This window comes from Bos mutus, chromosome 28 (genome assembly GCF_027580195.1).
Source record: "Bos mutus isolate GX-2022 chromosome 28, NWIPB_WYAK_1.1, whole genome shotgun sequence".
NCBI lineage: Eukaryota > Metazoa > Chordata > Mammalia > Artiodactyla > Bovidae > Bos > Bos mutus.
Genome location: NC_091644.1, coordinates 3,759,649 through 3,779,914, shown reverse-complemented (window position 1 = coordinate 3,779,914; position 20,266 = coordinate 3,759,649). Strand labels below are relative to the sequence as shown.

Here is a 20,266-nt window from a genome sequence, read left to right as displayed (position 1 = left end):
ACCAAAAGGTACACATCCTTGTATTCAACCAACTGCAGATCGATGTAGTATAGTATTTTTTAAAAAAATCCAAGTGGACCTATGCAGTTTAAAACTTGTTCAAGGGTCATCTGTAGAATATACATATAAATGATACATCTTTCCAGAAAGAATAATAAGTAAGCAAATATAATGTGTTGGTAATGAGCAAAGTATACCATCTTCTTCAGATAGGTTGGGAACAAAAGATATTTCAGTCTCATTAACAAGAGATCAAAAACAAAAATTTTATGAAGGCTCTGATGTATCAAATAAGCATCAAAATGGGAAAGAAACAATACAGAAGAAAATATTTTTTTTAATTTTGCAGTTGTTATTCACACAGCAATGGCGAAGAACTATTATGTATGAAAAAATGACTTTCAGGGACTTAAAAAAATCACAAATCAAGATCAAAAAAAGATGGATTGCAAATCATGAGTTAAATTAGTGGGAGAAGTACTCAATGTGATTAATAAGACTGCAGAAAAAATGGTACATTATCAGACATAAAAACTGATCTTTTTGTACAAACATATGACTGTATATACAACAGTCATAAAAATTACTTGCACTCCAGTTTCAGTTATGCAACTCATATGCCAAAGAAATGATCCTAAGTACAAGAAAACCCATAAGATCTTCAAGTTCACAAACTCAGAACTGCCTTATAAGAGGATAACTGAAATGCAATGTAAGCAACTTGACGGAATACTGTATAGCAATACTATATATCAATTCAGGCATTGCTAGGATCTGCTGATGTTAGAGAAAATGAACCCAAAAGTGAAATCAAAATATGAGTATGGTAAAACATTTAGAGCCAACATGCTTATAGCATTATTTATATGATAAGCACTGCTCTAAGGATTTTACACATAAAGACAGGAAAAGGAAAACATATCAGGAAATGGTTAACCCCAATCGAGTTTTAAAGGGTAAGTTCTAACAACACAAAGTGTGGCAAACTTTTGACGTTAGGTTTAGGGATTCTGTAAGACAATACAGAGATGGGGACAAGGACAGCATATTTGGAGAATTATAAGCAATAATGGTCACCCTGCTTATTTAACTTCTATGCAGAGTACATCATGAGAAACGCTGGGCTGGAAGAAGCACAAGCGGGAATCAAGATTGCCGGGAGAAATATCAATAACTTCAGATACGCAGATGACACCACCCTTATGGCAGAAAGTGAAGAGGAACTAAAAAGCCTCTTGATGAAAGTGAAAGTGGAGAGTGAAAAACTTGGCTTAAAGCTCAACATTCAGAAAATGAAGATCATGGCATCTGGTCCCATCACTTCATGGGAAATAGATGGGGAAACAGTGGAAACAGTGTCAGACTTTATTTTTGAGGGGCTCCAAAATCACTGCAGATGGTGACTGCAGTCATGAAATTAAAAGACACTTACTCCTTGGAAGGAAAGTTATAACCAACCTGGATAGCATATTCAAAAGCAGAGACATTACTTTGCCAACAAAGGTCCATCTAGTCAAGGCTATGGTATTTCCAATGGTCATGTACGGATATGAAAGTTGGACTGTGAAGAAAGCTGAGCGCCGAAGAATTGATGCTTTTGAACTGTGGTGTTGGAGAAGACTCTTGAGAGTCCCCTGGACTGCAAGGAGATCCAACCAGTCTATTCTGAAGGAGATCCGTCCTGGGTGTTCTTTGGAAGGAATGATGCTAAAGCTGAAACACTGGAAAAGACTCTGATGCTGGGAGGGATTGGGGGCAGGAGGAAAACGGGACAACAGAGGATGAGATAGTTGGATGGTATCACCGACTCGATGGACGTGAGTTTGAGTGAACTCCGGGAGTTAGTGATGGACAGGGCAGCCTGGCGTGCTGCGATTCATGGGGTCGCAAAGAGTCGGACACGACTGAGCGACTGAACTGAACTGAAGCAGTAATGCTGCACACGAAGGCTGTGGTGCACAGTGGGGAGCAATGCAGTTAGTAATCTAGGCAAGGGACAGATCACAGAGGGCCTGAACATCAAGCATGCTTCAGCCAGGGAGTAACAGATAGATCTACATTGGAGATGGCTTGGACAGCTGTTTGGAGGATATATTGACAATGATTATACTGATACATATAAAAATCACTCTCTCTCATACTTGGTAATCTCGTCCACAGGACATTTCCAATGTGTCCCACTCACAATGGGAAACCCGTGTTGGGGCTTCCCTGGTGGATCAGATGGTAAAGACTCTGCCTGCAATGAAGACCTGGGTTCAATCCCTGGGTTGGGAAGATCCCCTGGAGAAGGGAATGGCTACCCACTGCAGTATTCTTGCCTGGAAAATTCCATAGACAGAGGAGCCTGGCAGGCTACAGTCCATGGGGTTGCAAAGAACTGGGCACGACTGAGTGACTAACAACACAACATGTTACATGTGAAATCATGAGAGTAGAAAGTTCAATGAACACTGGACTAAAGATACAAACCTACATTCTAAAAAAGAAAAGAATCCAAGAAAAGCAAGCAGGCAGGTGGTGTGGAGGAGGAGAGGGGATGTTAAGGGGTAAGGGAATTCCAAAAGAACTGACACAAAAACCAAGGGATAAAGCTTTTATGACAAAGGCCATGTCAAATGTGTATTTTTCCAGGTTTCCAGAACAACTAGAAAGACAGTCAAGGAAAGGTTTATCTGATTTACTGAATTTAGGATAGGTAAGACACAGAAATTTATAAAGTGAGGATGAAGAGGAAGTAAAGAAAGCACACTAATGAGACATGAGAGAGGACGCAGACGTAGTTTGGTCTTTAACTGCAGCAGAAGATAGAGTCGAGAACAATAAAGGGTAGTCTTCCACAGCACAGTGGTCACTTTTCCCTGTAACTGGAATAAAGTAAATCAGAATGACAGACACAGATAAGTTGGGAGGCAGAAAGGCAAAGAAGATCTTCCTTGATGAACACAAGGCAAATGCAGCAGCTGAGAAGAGTGGCTGAGAAAGGGGATGAGACAAGTGGTCAATGTCTGAAATAGCTCATCAGGGACATGGCAGAGGGAACTGTCCTGGGATAAAGGAGAGACTGGTGACATGGCAGGTCCAATGGAGAGTTTAGGCCCTAAAGTTGTAATGGTGTAAGTCACAACATTTGTATCATTTGAAATTGAACTGCAAAACCATCCTCAATGAGCAGATTCGGGGATTTGCTGATGAAAGTGAAGGACTGTCTAGTGTACTAGAAAGAGTAAGTATGAGCTATTGCACGCTTGCATGCTCAGTTGTGTCTGACTATTTGTGACCCGGGAGCCAGGCTCACTCTGTCTCTGGAATTTTCCAAGCAAGAATATTGTAATGGATTGCCATTTCCTACTCACAGATCTTCATGATCCAGGGATTGAACCCCCGTCTCTCTTATCTCCTACACTGGAAGACAGATTCTGGACTATTGGCACCACCTGGGAAGCCCGGTGAGAAACTGCATCTGACCTCAAAAAGAAGAAGAAAGGCTAGGGACGATCTGCCTGAAAGGAAAGGCACTGAGGACAGGAGAGAGACACACGCTGTGTCTATCCTACAACACTAAATGTACGGACAAACTTTAGAGGAGGGTGGAAAAAACAAAGACACGAGTTCTGCAAAAAAAGTTGGAATTAACTTTTTTCTTTAAAAAGAATTTACTTATACATAAAAAAGTTTCACAAAAATTTAGAAAAAAGTCAGTTTTTACTTTTAAAGTAGCAATCACAAAACAAACAAAAAACAACTGAGAGACAACCAGAAATCATCTAAATCAATGGCTCTCAAGGGAGTATGTAAGTAAGTTTTTCAAGAAGAGATGTTCTCCTGCAAACCTATTATTATACTCACAACAGGATGGAAACATGGAGATGGGAAGAAATTTATATTAAAGAATAGGTAGGTAACACGCTGAAAAGCCAATATCAGATAACCAGATGTGACTATTATCTGATATTTTTTTTATTTTGTGTTTTACACATAAATTTGTTCCCCAAAAGTCACTCCATATCCTATGAAAAAACTGTGCTTCCCTGACGCTTAATATCAAGACTGGTCAGTTGACCTGTTTTGGAAGCAACATATGTTACATTCAACCAATGTATTCTGCCAATGCTACTTTCCCTCAGGTACAAAAAGCATGACCTTCATCCAGAATCCCAGAAAGAAGAAAAAACATGAAGTCTCACTAATCTACAACCAAAATGCAACATAATGAGAAATAATAAGTAAGAAATAAACTTCTGTTAAAAACAAATAAAAAAAAGAAATAAACTTTTGTTATTGTAAGCCACCAATATTTTGAGGCTGTTACTACAGACAAGTAGAACACACTGACTAGAATACTTTGAAAACAGAATGTGAAAGGAAACAATAATTTTACCTGGAAATAGGAAAGACAAGAATACTTGTATGTCCTTAAGAAATAAATATGTGATTCAGGAAGATTAAAAAAAAAATCTTTCTTCAACTAAAACTAGACCTAAAGATGAGAACTATAAAAAAATATACCTTCAAGTACAAAATGCATCTGCATTCTATATATCTTTCAACATAAAAAAATGTAATTTTCAGCTAAAAGTTCTTCAATATTGTGATTATATATATATATATACACACACATATATATATGAGAAGTACCTATTAACAGTTTTAATTTTTATTGGTAGTCATATTTTAAATTGTTATTCATATAATTCTAAAAAAAGATTTAATTAATTTTAAAAAGAATCCTGCACCAATATTAATATTGGGACAGATTACTATACAACTGATAAAACAAACTCAAATTAAAGTACCACAGGGATATCAATTTAACTTAAAAAGTTAGTAAAAGTGAAAAGCAAATCTGACCAAAACCCAAGACAACAAAGTTGCAGGTTTAAATATATTTATTATTAGAAGTTTTATTATTGCTTTATAATTTTAGTAATAAAAATTTTTTTTTTTTAATTCAGCATGACTACCTAGTCATCATACCTTGCATATTTGATCACCATCTTCTGGTTCTGGACTAGATGGCAATGAGAGTTGAACATCATGCAATGAACCACTTCCATCATGCTGTCAGAAAGAAGAAAAGGAAAACGCAAGAGTAATACAATTAACTGCAGATATTCTGCTCAACCTGAACTCACCCCAGACCAAATGCTAGAATGGTAATCAATTAAGATTTTAGAAATCTCCTTTTTACCTCCATGCACTGGTAGAAACAAACGTAGAAGAGCAAACAACAGAGTTCAAGAAAGAATATTTTGTGGAACATTCACTATGTAAGCTGACGGTGAGAAAGCCACTGAAAGTTTTAGAATGGGAAAAGAAATATAGGACAATTCCTTAAAAATGTTAAGAGTACTCCACCTATGAAAAATGTAAAATAAAAGTCAAATTAAATCTGATTTGAATCAGATCTAGCGCTTTGAGTACAAAGGAGTCAGAAACAATAATATTAAATGACTCAAAAAGAGCTGACCACAGAAAACATTTGAATAGAAGACACATGAGTATACATACTGCATGACTCTATCAAGTTTGAGAAGAGGTAGAATTAATTTATGGTGCTAAAAATCAGAACAGTGGCTGACTTAGGAGAAAGGAGTTATTGGCAGTAAAGTGCATTATAACCCATAAACATGCTGGAAATGTTTTGTGTCCTCTCTGTATGGCAGTTACATGGGTACATACAAGTGAAAAGTACAAGCTTTACACTTAAGACTGGTACACCTTTAAGCACTTTACTTGATATATGCTATACCTCAATTTAAAAAATTGAAAAAATTAAAGTTTTTGTCCTTAAACACAATTTTTAAAAAAAATAACAGGGTATCATTAAGTCCTACCTCTTGCTGAAATAGTTTAGGAATAATCAGATAAAACATGGCATGTCCAATGATTCACAGACAACCTTAAAAAAGATGAACTAAGAATATGCCTGGGATGATGGTGAGGGACCTAGACCCTGACCAATGCAGTACAATTGCAACTCAATACCTTATTTGTTCAGATGGCACCTGGCTGCCTTGTGATACCCACTGAATCAACAGCCTTCAAGGAGCACTACCATAGCACCTCTCTCTCCTGAAGGAAATCCCCCAAACATGGCAATCTCCTACACTGGAACAGAAGTGTTAAAAGGTTATGGTACTATATATACCTATTGAATCAGAAACTCTAGTGATGGGGCCTAGGAATGAGTATTTAGAAAAACTCAACAAGTAAGAGTGACTGACAGTGAAGTATTAGCCTTTGTCAAATCTCCAGCAGAGATAAATTACATTTTTATTGGTGATGCCACAGACATTAAGGATTCGACCTGAGAAAGAATCCAACATCCTAATGAATAACAAATGTTCACAGAACACATTAAAAATGTTTTTTAAAGAAGTAAGGAATTTACAAGACTCATTTTAGTAAAGTTTATCTCTGCCTTGAACTATAAAAACAGAGCCAGTCCTATAAACCAGACAGCTACACACACAAAAAAAAAAGAAGAAAAGAAATTAGATCATTCTTTAACACCACACACAAAAATAAGCTCAAAGTGGATTATAGACCTAAATGTGAGACCAGACACTATTAAACTCCTAGAGGAAAACACAGGCAGAACACTCTGACATAAATCGCAGCAATATCCTTTTTGAGCCAACTCCCAGAATAATGGAAATAAAAACAAAAATAAACAAAGAGGACCTAATTAAACTCTAAAGCTTTTGCACAGCAAAGGAAACAAAAAACAAAATGAAAAGACAATCCACAGATTGGGAGAAAATATTTGCAAATGATGTGACCAACAAGGGGTTAGTCTCCAAAATTTACAAACAGCTCACAAGGCTTAACAATATCAAAACAAACAACTCAGTTGACAAATGGGCAGAAAAACTAAACAGAAATTTCTCCAAAGACATACAGATGATCAAGAGGCACGTTAAAAGATGTTCAACATAGCTAATTATTAGAGAACTGCAAATCAAAACTACAATGATATATCACCTCACACCAGCCAGAATGACTATCATCAAAAAAATCCACTAACAATAAATGTTGGAGAGGATGTGGAGAAAAGGAAACCCTCTTACACTGTTGGTGGAATGTAAATTGGTACAGCCACTAAAGAGTACAGAGTTCCTTAAACAATTAAAAATAGATCTGCCATATGACCCTGCAATCCAGTCCTCAGCATATATTTGGAGAAAAACATGATCTGAAAAGATACATGCACCTCAGTGTTCACTGCAGCACTGTTTACAATAGCAAAGACATGTAATCAACTTAAATGTCCACTGACAGAGAAATGGATAAAGAAGTTGTGGTACATATACAGTGGAATATTAGTCATTAAAAAGAATGAAATAACGCTATTTGCAGCAATATGGACTGACCTAAAGACTGTCATAATGAGTGATGTAAGTCAGACAGAGAAGGAAAAATGTCATACAACAGTCACTTGTATGTAGGATCTAAAAAAAAAAAAACTATACAAATGAACTTACCTACAAAACAGAAAGAGACTCACAGACTTAGAGAATGAACCTATGGTTGCCTGTACACACTGCTACATTTAAAATGCATAACCAACTATATACAATGGATAACCTACTGCACAGCACGTGGAACTCTGGTTATGTGGCAGCCTGGATGGGAGAGGAGTCTGGGGGAGAATGGATACATGTATATGGATGGCTGAGTCCCTCCACTGTTCATCTCAAACTACCACAACAATATAAATCAGCTATACCCCAATACAAAATGTTTTAAAAGTTAAAAAAAAAACAAGGCCAATCCTATATATAAGTATATATTTGAGAAAAGAGGAACTATAAAACGATTTATTTTCCAACATCTACAATACCTTCCTGGCCACTGCAAAGCAGGAACCACAAGGAATAGGAGACAACACAAGCTCACACTGCTTTGCCTTGGACATGGATTTAGTTGTGGGAAGTGTGCAGTAGAACAGGAACTTTCACTGTAGAGGAATAAAAAGGCAAGCCCATAGAAACAGAAAATACCAGGATGTCATGAAGAAAGTAACTCTAGAAAATTGTATATAAACTTCTAGGTTCACCACTCTTGAGTATCACACTTGCTTGGATCTGATCCTAAGAAGCATTTCAAAGACTCTGAGAAATAAACCAAGACCACACTGCCCAGGTCCCAAGCTGCCCACTGGAAGGTGTACACTCAAAACAGACCTGGCAGGCATGGCAAAGGCTTTGGAAACAACTGACATTACAACCACAACCCAAAGGTGGCTAATCAGAACTTGCTGTGTGATCCCAACCAAATAATCTATCTGCTTAAAAGGAAAAAAAAAACAACATTCTCCATAAACTTTAAACAATATTAACTGTCTCATAATACAACATTTAAGTGTCTAAGATTTACTCCAAAACTACTCAATGTACAAAGAAAGAAAACCTCAAGACACACAGAAAAAGACAATTAACATCAATGACAAAATTAAAAAGTTAAATAACAAAAAAATTTAAAATTAACTACAAGAGATTTTAATAGAGCTATTATAAAAATTCTCCAAAAGGGTGAACTCTTAAAGGGAACAGAAAGAGAAAGTCTCAGCAAAGACGTAACACACAAAGTGGAAAATGACAGTGTCAGAACTGCAAAGACTCAACACCCAAAAATGTTTAATGCACTAGATGCATTAAATACTAGATGCACTAAACACTACGGTACTTAGATGGACTAAATACAGTACCAGCATTTGAGTTACACATTGAACATAAAGATAGATCAACAGAAATCCAATCTGAACAATAAAGACAAAAAAAGATGGGGGAGGGGTAAAAAAGAGCTTGGTGCAGGAGTTATAGGACAACAACAAGAGATCTAATATTTATATCACTCAAGTCATAGAAGGTAGGGCTCGGGGCAAAAATTTTTGAAGAAATAATGGATAAATACACTTCATATCTGGTGAAAGACATGAACCTACATATTTGAATAGTTCAATTTAAAAGAATAGAAAATAGAATGTGCTCTCTGAACATAATGGAATGTTAACTAGAAAATCAAAACCAGAAAAACTGTCTTCAAACAGAAAGTAACAAGATACTTCCTTGATCCATGGGTCAAAAGAAGTACCAAGGTAAATAAGAAAATATTTTGAGTTGAAAGGAAAATGAAACCACGTATCAAAATCTGTGGAACGCAATTAAAGCAGTGCTTAGAAGGAAAAATTATTGTACCAGATACTTATATTAAAGCAAAGTTGTCAAATCCATAACTGGAGCGAAATAAAGCCAGCACAAACAGAAAGATGAAAATAATAGAGTATGGAAATTAATGAAATTGAAAATCAAGAAACATAAATCAGTGAAGCCAATTTAAAACATGCAGGGGGAAAAAAGAAATCAATGAAGCCAAAGCAGGTTTTTTGACAACTGCAAACCATCACCAAAACAGGCAAAAGGCATTTATAAAGTGACTGCTTTTAACAAGAGCCAACAACAAAAATAATGATGATGTGAGAATCTAGGGTTTTTAACTGACTTCATTAACTCAAATTTTAAATACTTGCCCAAAAAGTACATTCAATTTTTCAATATCCATTTATCTCATCATTTACATAACTGATAAAAAACATATATAAAGAACTATTAATAATCAAAAATAAAACAAACAAAAATTTTGTTAGAAAAAAAATAGACACTTCACAAAAGAAGATATACGATTGGAAAATAAGCATAAGAAAAGATGCTAAATGTCATTAGTCATTAGGCAAATGCAAATTAAAACCAGAGTGAGATACCAATGCATAACTATGGGAAGGGCTTTTGAAAAATATTGACAATATCAAGTGTGGACCAAGATGCAGAACACTTGGAACTCTCATTAATCGTGGTAGGAATACAAAATCAAATAACCACTTTGGAAAACAGCTTGCTGATTTCTCAAGAAGTTAGATATATACTTATCAACCAGCATTCCCATGCCCAGGTAAGAAATTAAAACATCCTCACATGAAAATCTGTGCACGAATGTTTATAGTAGCTTTATTCATAATTGCCAAAAACTGGGAAAAGACACAAATATCCTTCAACTGCTAAACAGATAAACAGACTATGACATATGTATACAGTGTAATACTACTAAGAAGGGCAATGCCAAAGATTCTTCAAACTACCATACAACTCACAGGCTCACTTCACACACACACACACTGCTAGGCTTCAACAGTACATAAACCTAGAACTTCCAGATGTACAAGCTGGATTTAGAAAAGGCAGAGGAACCAGAGATCAAATTGCCAACATCTGCTGGATAACAGAAAAAGCAAGAGAATTCCAGAAAAAAAATCTACTTCTGTTTCATTGACTACACTCAAGCCTTTGACTGTGTGGATCACAATAAACCGTGGAAAATTCTTAAAGAGATGGGACTAGCAGACCACCTTACTTGCTTGCTGAGAAGTCTGTATGCAGGTCAAGAAGCCACAGTTAGAACCGGACATGGAACAACGGACTGGTTCAAAATGGGAAAGGAGTACATCAAGGCTATATGTTGATGCCTTGCTTATTTAACTTATATGCAGAGTACATCATGTGAAACATTGGGCTGGATGAACCACAAGCTGGAATCAAGACTGCCGGGAGAAATATCAATAACCTCAGATATGCAGATGACACCACCCTTATGGCACGCAGTGAAGAGGAACTAAAGAGCCTCTTGATGAAAGTTGAAAGAGGAGAGTGAAAAAACTGGCTTAAAACTCAACATTCCAAAAACTAAGATCATGGCATACAGTCCCATCACTTCATGGCAAATAGATGGGGAAGAAAATGGAAACAGTGACAGACTTTGTTTTCTCGAGCTCTAACATCACTGCAGACAGTGACTGCAGCCATGAAATTAGAAGATGCTCGCTCCTTGGAAGAAAAGCTATGACAAGTCCAGATAGTGTATTAAGAAGCAGAGACATCACTTTATCAACAAAGGCCCATATAGTCACAGTTATGATTTCTCCAGTAGTCATGTAAGGATGTGAGAGTTGGACCATAAAGAAGGCTGACTGCCAAAGAATGCTTTCCAAGTGTGGTGTTTGAAAGAGAAGACTCTTGAGGGTCCCTTGGACTGCAGGAGATCAATCCAGTCAACCTTAAAGAAAATCAACCCTGAATATTCACTGAATGGTGTTGAAGCTGAAGCTCCAATTCTTTGGCCACTTGATACAAACAGCTGAGTCAGTGAGTAAGACCCTGATGCTGGGAAAGATTAAGGGCATGAAGAGTGGGGGCGACAGAAGCCGGAGATAATGGAGGATAGGGAAGCTAGGCGAGCTGCAATCCACAGGGTCGGAAAGAGTCGGACACGACTGAGTGACTGAACAGCAAATATAACATCAATTTTGCCTCTTATCTAAAAGGGTTAAAACATATTTACTATATGGCCAAAGGAAAAGTTTTCAAAAGTTTCCAAAGTTTTGCTTTAGGACACAAAGGAAATATCAATACCTTCCAAAGAATTTATATCCTATAGACATTATTCTTTACTATTAATGTTTTAAGATTTGTTGTTGTTTAATTGCTAAGTCGTGTCTGTCTCTTTGCAACCCCAGAGACTGTAGCCCGCCAAGCTCCTCTGTCCATGTGATTTCCCAGGCAAGAATACTAGAGTGGGTTGCCATTTCCTTCTCCAAGGGATATTCCCAGCCCAGGGATTGATCCCATTAGCTCCTGCATTGCAGGCATGTTTTTTTTTTTACTGCTGAGCCACCAGATTAGAAATTAATTAGAAAAGAAGTCCTGTATACCAAACCTGCATTTTTGAAAATTAAAAAAAATTCTTCTAAATAAAATAAATTTATAGCACGGCCCAAGACAACTAGGATTCATTAATGTTTAAAGTTACCGGTATATCGCTAAGAGATGGGCACAACTGAGCAACTGAACAACCACATGTCTCAAACGCATGTCTCAGAGCCTTCCAATTTTTATCAGGCTAATGTTATAGATTCAAGAGATCAAAGAAGGAAAGGCTATTATTTCCATCAAAGCACAAGAGTTTAAAGATCATGAACATAATCTCCAATTCTATCTATAATAAAACCACATACCCTCCAAATAACTTTGACACTAAATAATAGTAGTACTGTCTATAAAACCTTGACTTAGATGAAAAGTATTCAGGCCAAAATTAGGAAACATTTTGAGACAAGTCTTTTTAAGCTTTGGGGATGGGGGGAGGGAATCATAAAATGTACAGAAAACATTCTCTTTTTAAAAATCACTGAATAACAACCATGGATGCAATGTTCATGCTTCATATTATACATACTAGGGCCGTGCTCAGTCACTTCAGTCACGTCTGACTCTTTGTGACCCCATGGACTATAACCCTCCAGGCTCCCCTGTCAATAGGATTTCAGGCAAAAATACTGGCGTGGGTTGCCATTTTCTCCTCCAGGGGATCTTCCTGACCCAGGGATCAAACCCGTGTCTCTTATGTCTCCTGAACTGGCAGGCAGGTTCTTTACCACTAGCACCACCTAAGGAGCTAGCGTTTCTTGACCAGTGTTGGGCACTGTTCTAAGCATTTTGAATAAACATATTTAATAAATGCATAGATGCAAAAACATAAAAACTGTAACACATCACTGCACAAAAGTAAACAATTCATAGTTAACTGATTATCCAAGTATTCTGGCTGCTTTACTAAGTGAAGTGTTTCAGCAGTTTCTGTGGGTTCTAGTTAGGATTTTTTTTAAGTCTTAATTGACTTTGTTACAATATTGCTTGCACTTTATATTTTGGGGTTTTGGCCATGAGGCATGTGAGATCTTAGTTCCCTAACCAAGAATGGAACCCATGACCCCTACATTGGAAGACAAAGTCTTAACCACTAGACCACCAAGGAAGTCCTAGTTAGGATTTCTGAGCTCTGAATGCAATTAACCTTAAGTTGATTAACTCTTATGTCATTAGTATTTTACTGAAGATTCAAAAAGACAGGTACACCTTCCTCTGTTCTAAGAGGAAGACTTCCACCGTCTTCCATTTTTCTTTTTCAACAAAGCATAAAGGAAAACTTTGGTTCTAATATTTAAACTCTTCACATATTAACATGTAGGAAACCCTGTAACAAATTCCATCTTACCCAGGTGGGTCTTCCATTAGTTTCCAAAAATTGTGATCTTCCTATCAGTTCCAAGGCGGTTGCAATGGACATGGACACTTGAAATGAACTAACCAAAAGCCTGGCAGCACTGACCAGTCTCTGCTGACAAGCAGCATTAGTGATGTCAACAAAGCTCCCTTGTGTTTCTGATATGCTACAACACAATCACAAGAGGCATCCTAGGAAAAGGAGTGGAGGAAGAGGAGAGATTTTTTTCATTTTCTTTTCATAAGTCACTTTTTTAAATAGCAGAGGTAAATGGATGGACATCGTATCATATCACACAAACTGTAGAATGTGTGCTAAGATAAATTTTTGAGTAATACTGTAATTCACCTATGGGATTTAAAATCTAATGATTCAAACTATATTTGGAAAGATTATAAAAATATAATCATAAAGCCTGATTTTCAATAAGAGTTTAAGAAATGAGTTGATCCTCACAGGTACTTGAGGCAAAGACATTTTCAAAACAAAAATTTTACTGACATTTAAATTGACTAGAACATTGTTATATATGGCTAAAATCTGTAATATTCTAAGCAAACCTTATTTATAAATTTCATTATAAATTTCAATAATAAACCTTTTTATTAAACCTAAGTGTTTAACTTGTACATATAGATATCTTTTTCTATAGGTTTATTTTGCCATTTAAAAATACTAGTTGTAGATTTCTTCTAATTTTTCTACATTTAAAAAAATATTTAACTCTTCAAACCATCTGAGTTTGCTGGCTTCCCTGGTAGCTCACCTGGTAAAGAATCTGCCTGCAAAGCAAGAGACCCCAGCTCAATTCATGGGTTGGGATGATTCCCTGGAGAAGGGATAGGTTACCCACTCCAGCGTTCTTGGGCTTCCCTGGTAGCTCAGACTATAAAGAATATGCCTACAATGTGGGAGACCTGGGTTCGATGCCTGGGTTAGGAAGATCCCCTGGAGGTGGGCATGGCAACCCATTCCAGTATTCTTGCCTGGAGAATTCGCATGGACAGAGGAGCCTGGTGGGCTTCAGTCCACAAGGTCGCAAAGATTTGGATGCAAATGAGCGACTAAGCACAGCATAGTTTCTATACTATTCTACTTTATTAGGAAAAATAATTACAATGAACAAAATTTATTTCTAAGCAGAGTGGCGTGGAGTGGGCACACTCCCCCAGGAGGGTCTTTAGAGAGCTACAAGAGCTCAAGTCTCATGAAGAGGGCATCTCTGCAGGAAAAGGCCCAGTGTCAGGTGTCAGACCCAAGTAGGGTTAAGAAGGCACCCAAGTGCAGGCATCAACTGACAACTGTAGTGTCAAGCCCAAGCAGAGTGAGGTGGCATCCACAGGAAGAGGAGACTGGTGTGGTGTGTCAGAATCCATGAGACTGACAAGGAGTCAGAGCCCAAGTAGGGTGAGGAAGGTATACAAAGGAGAGCAGCCAGGCACGGAGATTCAGAATCTTAGACAGGTGAGGAGGTCAAGTGTACAGGAGAGGCAGTGAGAAGCTGATTATAGTCAGGAGAATTGGTTAAAAGAGTAAATATATTATGGTCATCAAAGTGAAAAGAAAACTGAGGAAGTACCACAGTTTGAAGAAATCTACAAAAACATGATCAGAGAAGGCAATGGCACCCCACTCCAGTACTCTTGCCTGGAAAATCCCATGGACAGAGGAGCCTGGTGGGCTGCAGTCTATGGGGTCGCTAAGAGTCGGGCAGACTGAGCGACTTCACTTTCCCTTTTCACTTTCATGCACTGGAAAAGGAAATGGCAACCCATTCCAGTGTTCTTGCCTGGAGAATCCCAGGGATGGAGGAGCCTGGTGGGCTACCATCTATGGGGTTGCACAGAGTCGGACACGACTGAAGCGACTTAGCAGCACAAAAACATGATAATTTTTAAAAGCAACGTATGATGGTAAACCAGATCTTTCTGTTATAAAGAATACTACATCAAGACAGATAGGGAAACAGTGGCTGACTTTATTTTTATGGGCTCCAAAATCACTGCAGATGGTGACTGCCGCCATGAAATTAAAAGACGCTTACTCCTTGGAAGGAAAGTTATGACCAACCTAGACAGCATATTAAAAAGCAGATACATTATTTTGTCAACAGTGGTCATGTATGGATGTGAGAGTTGGACTATAAAGAAAGCTGAGCGCTGAAAAATTGATGCTTTTGAACTGTGGTGGTGTTGGAGAAGACTCCTGAGAGTCCCTTGGACTGCAAGGAGATCCAACCAGTCCATCCTAAAGGAGATCAGTCCTGGGTGTTCATTGATAGGACTGATGTGGAAGCCAAAACTCCAATACTTTGGCCATCTGATGCGAAGAGCTGACTCAGTTGAAAAGACCCTGATGCTGGGAAAGATTTAAGGTGGGAGGAGAAGGGGACGACAGAGGATGAGATGGTTTGATGGCATCACTGACACAATGGACATGGGTTTGGGTGGTCTCCGGGAGTTGGTGATGGACAGGGAGGCCTGGCATGCTAAAGTTCATGGGGTCACAAAGAGTCAGACACGACTGAGCGACTGAACTGAACTGAACCCCAAGACACATGGCAAAATCTGAACAGGCTCTGAGTATTAAATGGTAGTAATGTGTCAATACTTCAAAATTTCCTGATTTTGAAATGCAGAATAAAGCCACAATTAAACACCACTAGAGTCCCATCACGTGACAAAAATTAAGAAGTCTGATAATACCAAGTGCTGCTCAGATGTAGAACAATGCAAAAAAAGTATTTACTACTTGAAAAGAATGAAACAGATTGAACAATTTGGGGTAATAGCTTCATATTTCTAGAATATTTCTATGCTCAAACAGATTGAACAATTTGGGGAAACAGCTTCATATTTCTGGAATATTTCTATGCCCCATGACAGAGAAATTCCACTCCTAGTTAGTTATTCCAGACGAATTTTCACACATGTATACCAGGAATACTTCATATCATTTGTCATAGCAAAAAAAAAAAAAAAACCTGAAAAGAACCAAAATGGACATCAATAGTAAAATGGAGAAAGAAACTGTTTAGAATTGGAGACTAAAAAATGAAAATTAATGAAGCAGAACTAAATATAAATATCAAAGAACCTTAAATAAAATGCTGAATGGAAGAAGCAATTCACAGAGTAATACTTACAGTATAATTTCATTTATACAAAGTTCTAAAAGACAAAAGTAGTATATTTACAGGGACACAGACAGTGAAAGTGTTAGTCACTCAGTCATGTCGGACTCTGTGACCCCAGGAACTGTAGCCTGCCAGGTTCCTCTGTCCATAATTCTCCAGGCCAACAATACTGGAGTGAGCTGCCATTCCCTTCTCTATGGGATCTTCCCGACCCAGAAAACGAACCTGGGTCTCCTGCATTGCAGGCAGATGCTTTACCATCTGAGCCAACAAAGATGGTCAAAAATCAACAGAAAAAGAAACAAGGGAAGTACTAGATTCTGGAAAGGGAAGATACTGCAATGAAGAATGAACACTTCTTACTGTCTCATTCCTTAACCTGGATGGTGAGTATACAACCGTGTCATTTTATTCATTAAAGGGTACCCTTATGCTGTATACGCTCCTTTCATGTATATTTCATGAACTTAGTTTTCCTGTTATGATGAAAAAAGTCTGGGGATAGAGAAGCTTGAGTTCCCTGACTTTTCTGTGGTTCTCTGCCACCACGTGGCAATCATTCAGCAGCTCCTCAACTCTTAGTGCACTCACAGAGGAAGCTGCTGCTGTAAACAGTCCATCCACCTGGCACTGCATCCATGTATCCATTCCCCCCACACAGAGACAGAGAGAGAGAGAGGAACAAAGAGAGAGACAAAGACCGACAGACAAGAGAATTATGTGAGAGACACACTACTGGCTTTATTCTCAACACTGGAGCTGAGAGGAAACAACAAAACAAAACATTTGTATGGCATACCTGATAGTTCATAAAACACTCAGGCTCATGCCAGGGAGACGGTATGAATCATCAGGATCAAATAGCTAGACAGGTATGAATCATCAGGATCAAATATTTTGTAATCCCAAAGAAAAATATCAAAGAGATACCATCATGTACTTTTCACTACTCCACATTTTTCATTTCTCACTCCAAGGTCAAAACAGATGCTGAATGTGATAATATGATAAAAGCAAACAGGGAAAATAATGAACTAAGAGTGAAGAAAACGGATGAGCAAAACCACTCATGCTCATGTGGGTTAGAAATATGAGAATTAACTGGAAGTCTGCATAAGGCAAGAGTAGATTCTCAGTCTTCTACCTCTATTCCAAGAAGGGAAAAAAGCAGAAGTTTCTTCTCTGGAGAAACAGTAACAACCTGAGAAGGCAAAACACACCGCTTAGCTGAGCACTGAGGCCCCACACCGCTTAGCTGAGCACTGAGGCCCACTGATATCCACGTGTCACTGTAAGGTGGAGCCACCAGCTGGCAAGGCCAACCCATGTGTGAAGAGTCCTGATCAACTTGTTACCCTTTAATCTTAAATAGTAATAAACAACAGACTCATTAGATATCTGAAGAAATATTCCAAAAGAAAGAGAAACTAAAACATAAAAAACAAAATGACCATTTATAAAGAGATAATAATGTAGGGAACTTGAGAAATCTTAACAAAACACAACAGAAACAAGCTACTTAATATATTTACTAACAAAATAAGACAAAATAAGAACTGAATCATATGAAAAATGAAAGACTACAATAAAGAGCTCTTAGAAACTGAAAATACAACTGCCAAGATAAGTAATTCAACAGAAATAGGGGGCTGGAATATGAAGGTGAGGAAATACACCAGAAAACGTAGTCAAACTCAAAGAAAAGGAAAATACGAAAGAAAAAAAGACTGAAAACTTAACTCATAAGTTCTAGTTTGGATTACCAAGAATTCCAGAAAGATACACTCAGACACCCAGAGAAAACAGAATAAATAAAATATCATAGAAATGACTTAAGGAAATTTCACACTACATGAATCTTCATAAAACTCAGTGATTACCCATCATTAAGTGGAATATGAACAAGTACAACAAAATCTCAATCCCAGGACATCACTGAGACTGCAGAATGCCAGGAATAAAGGACTAAAAATCTCCCAGAGAGACTAAAAACAGACAAAACACAAAGTAAGATGGATTAGAATGTAGTATACTTTTCTCAGTGGCTAAACTGGATGCTAGAAAAGTGACTTCAAATTTCTAAGGAAAAACTCACTTCTATACCAGCCAAAGTATCCCTGCCAAAGTATTACTATAAACTAAATATGAGAGTAGATAAGAGATTTCAATGACATATCAGCTAGAAAAAAAGTACCATCCATTTGCCCTCTCTTAGGAAGTAAATTAAGGATATATTCCTGCTAAATATGAGAGCAAACTAAGAAAAAAGAAGATAAATTATCCAAGAAATAACAATCTCAATCCCAGAAGATGATGAAAGAAATCTGTGTATGATAATTTTAAAGACACTTAGTAACCTGTTCAGATTACAAAAGGCTGGCTCAAGTGGGGAGAAGGACAGAAATATTGCTTTTTTCATTAAGCTTCTGGATACTATGTGATTTTTTTTAAAACCATGTACACGTATCACACTGAAGTTTTTATAATTACTAAAAGGGACAAATTAACAGGCTGTTATACAAAATACTGGACTAATTCAGCTTTTTAACTTCTATCAGCATTTTGGGAAATGTTAAAGATATCCTAAACAGATTCTGCAATTTTCTTCTCATAATTTTGTTTTCACTACATAAACAAAGGATGAAGTCAATTTGAAATCTTTAGAAGATTTTTTGATCAGGAGCTTCAGAGACATTGGAAAGAAAAGGTAGAAGAGGTGAGAAGTAGCTGAAATGTGTTAAATATGTATTTGGAGTTAGCTAGCTTTACCCTGTTTTGTGTCTGGGTGTATCTCGTAGTTACAGTTCGGAGAAGGCAATGGCAACCCACTCCAGTACTCTTGCCTGGAAAATCCCATGGACAGAGGAGCCTGGTGGGCTGCAGTCCATGGGGTCGCTAGGAGTCGGACACGACTGAGCGACTTCACTTTCACTTTTCACTTTCATGCACTGGAGAAGGAAATGGCAACCAACTCCAGTGTTCTTGCCTGGAGAATCCCAGGGATGGAGGAGCCTGGTGGGCTGCTGTCTGTGGGGTTGCACAGAGTCAGACACGACTGAAGTGACTTAGCAGTAGCAGTTACAGTCATACTAAGGTATAAACTCTGTGTCTGGGTATTTGAATCACTGAATCTCTTTCTGCCTCGAGAGAAATCTAAGAATCTCAGATCCGAAAAGGATTCTCCACTTTCTTGCTCCTGGCCTTATACAGACAGGTGTCTTTTAAGACGGCAGTCAAATATCAGGGCTTCCCTAGTGGTCCAGTGGTTAAGAATCCTCCTGCCAAAGCAGGGGACATGGTTTCGATCCCTGCTGCAGGGAGATCTCACAGGTGGCAGAGCAACTAAGCCTGTGCACCACAACTACTGAGCCAGTGCTCTTGACCCTGTGAGCCTAGAGCCTGCGCTCCACAGCAAGAGGAGCCACCGCAACGAGAAGCCCGTGCACCACAATGGAGAGGAGCGCCCCCCCCTTGCCACAACTACAGAAAGTCCATGCATAGCAACGAAAAGCCGAAAATACATGAATAAATCTTTTTTAAAAGGGGGACTATTCAAAATACTCAAATATCTACAAGAATAGAGAAGAGCAGTCCAGCAAAGCCATAACTGAGTAATATAAAACCATTCACAGTAGTTGTAGTTACTAACAGAGGAGCCACATTTCATTTCAAATAGCCTTTACTGAGCGTTTATCTCAACGGCCTCCAAATGGTTTGGATGGCCACCAGAAATTCTAAGATGTGGTCCCTGCTCATAACAAGCTAGTACATACAATCCTGAGGACAGTAACTCAAAAAGTAAGTTATGCAGAGAATCCAGACTGTTCTTCCTCAACCATAATTTTAAGTTAAACTTGCCCAGTCTACAAAACACAAATATAGATTTAAAACTAAAGATATTCCTGACTTAAAGTTAGTATTTTATTCCTTAGTTTTTTTATTTACATTGGAAATGTATATGTTAACTGTTCAAATCAAGAAAATACTACTGAATCAGAAGTCAGCTTCTAC

At 37.9% G+C, this 20,266-nt stretch overlaps 1 protein-coding gene across 7 annotated transcripts in view; it reads right to left on the bottom strand.

The window, feature by feature from the left end:
- CCSER2 (coiled-coil serine rich protein 2) overlaps positions 1 to 20,266 on the bottom strand; it is a 158,917-nt gene that overhangs the window by 48,096 nt on the left and 90,555 nt on the right. For 6 of the 7 annotated variants that reach the window (XR_011463004.1, XR_011463003.1, XM_070364714.1 and 3 more), the window contains one exon: positions 4,978 to 5,061. The exons of the other annotated variant lie outside the window; for it this stretch is intronic. Coding sequence is in view for 4 of the 6 variants with exons in the window: in XM_070364714.1 (XP_070220815.1) it covers positions 4,978 to 5,061 (84 nt within the window). In the remaining 2 variants the exon portion in view is untranslated. The remainder of the gene's footprint in view (positions 1 to 4,977; positions 5,062 to 20,266) is intronic. 7 annotated transcript variants of the gene reach the window in all.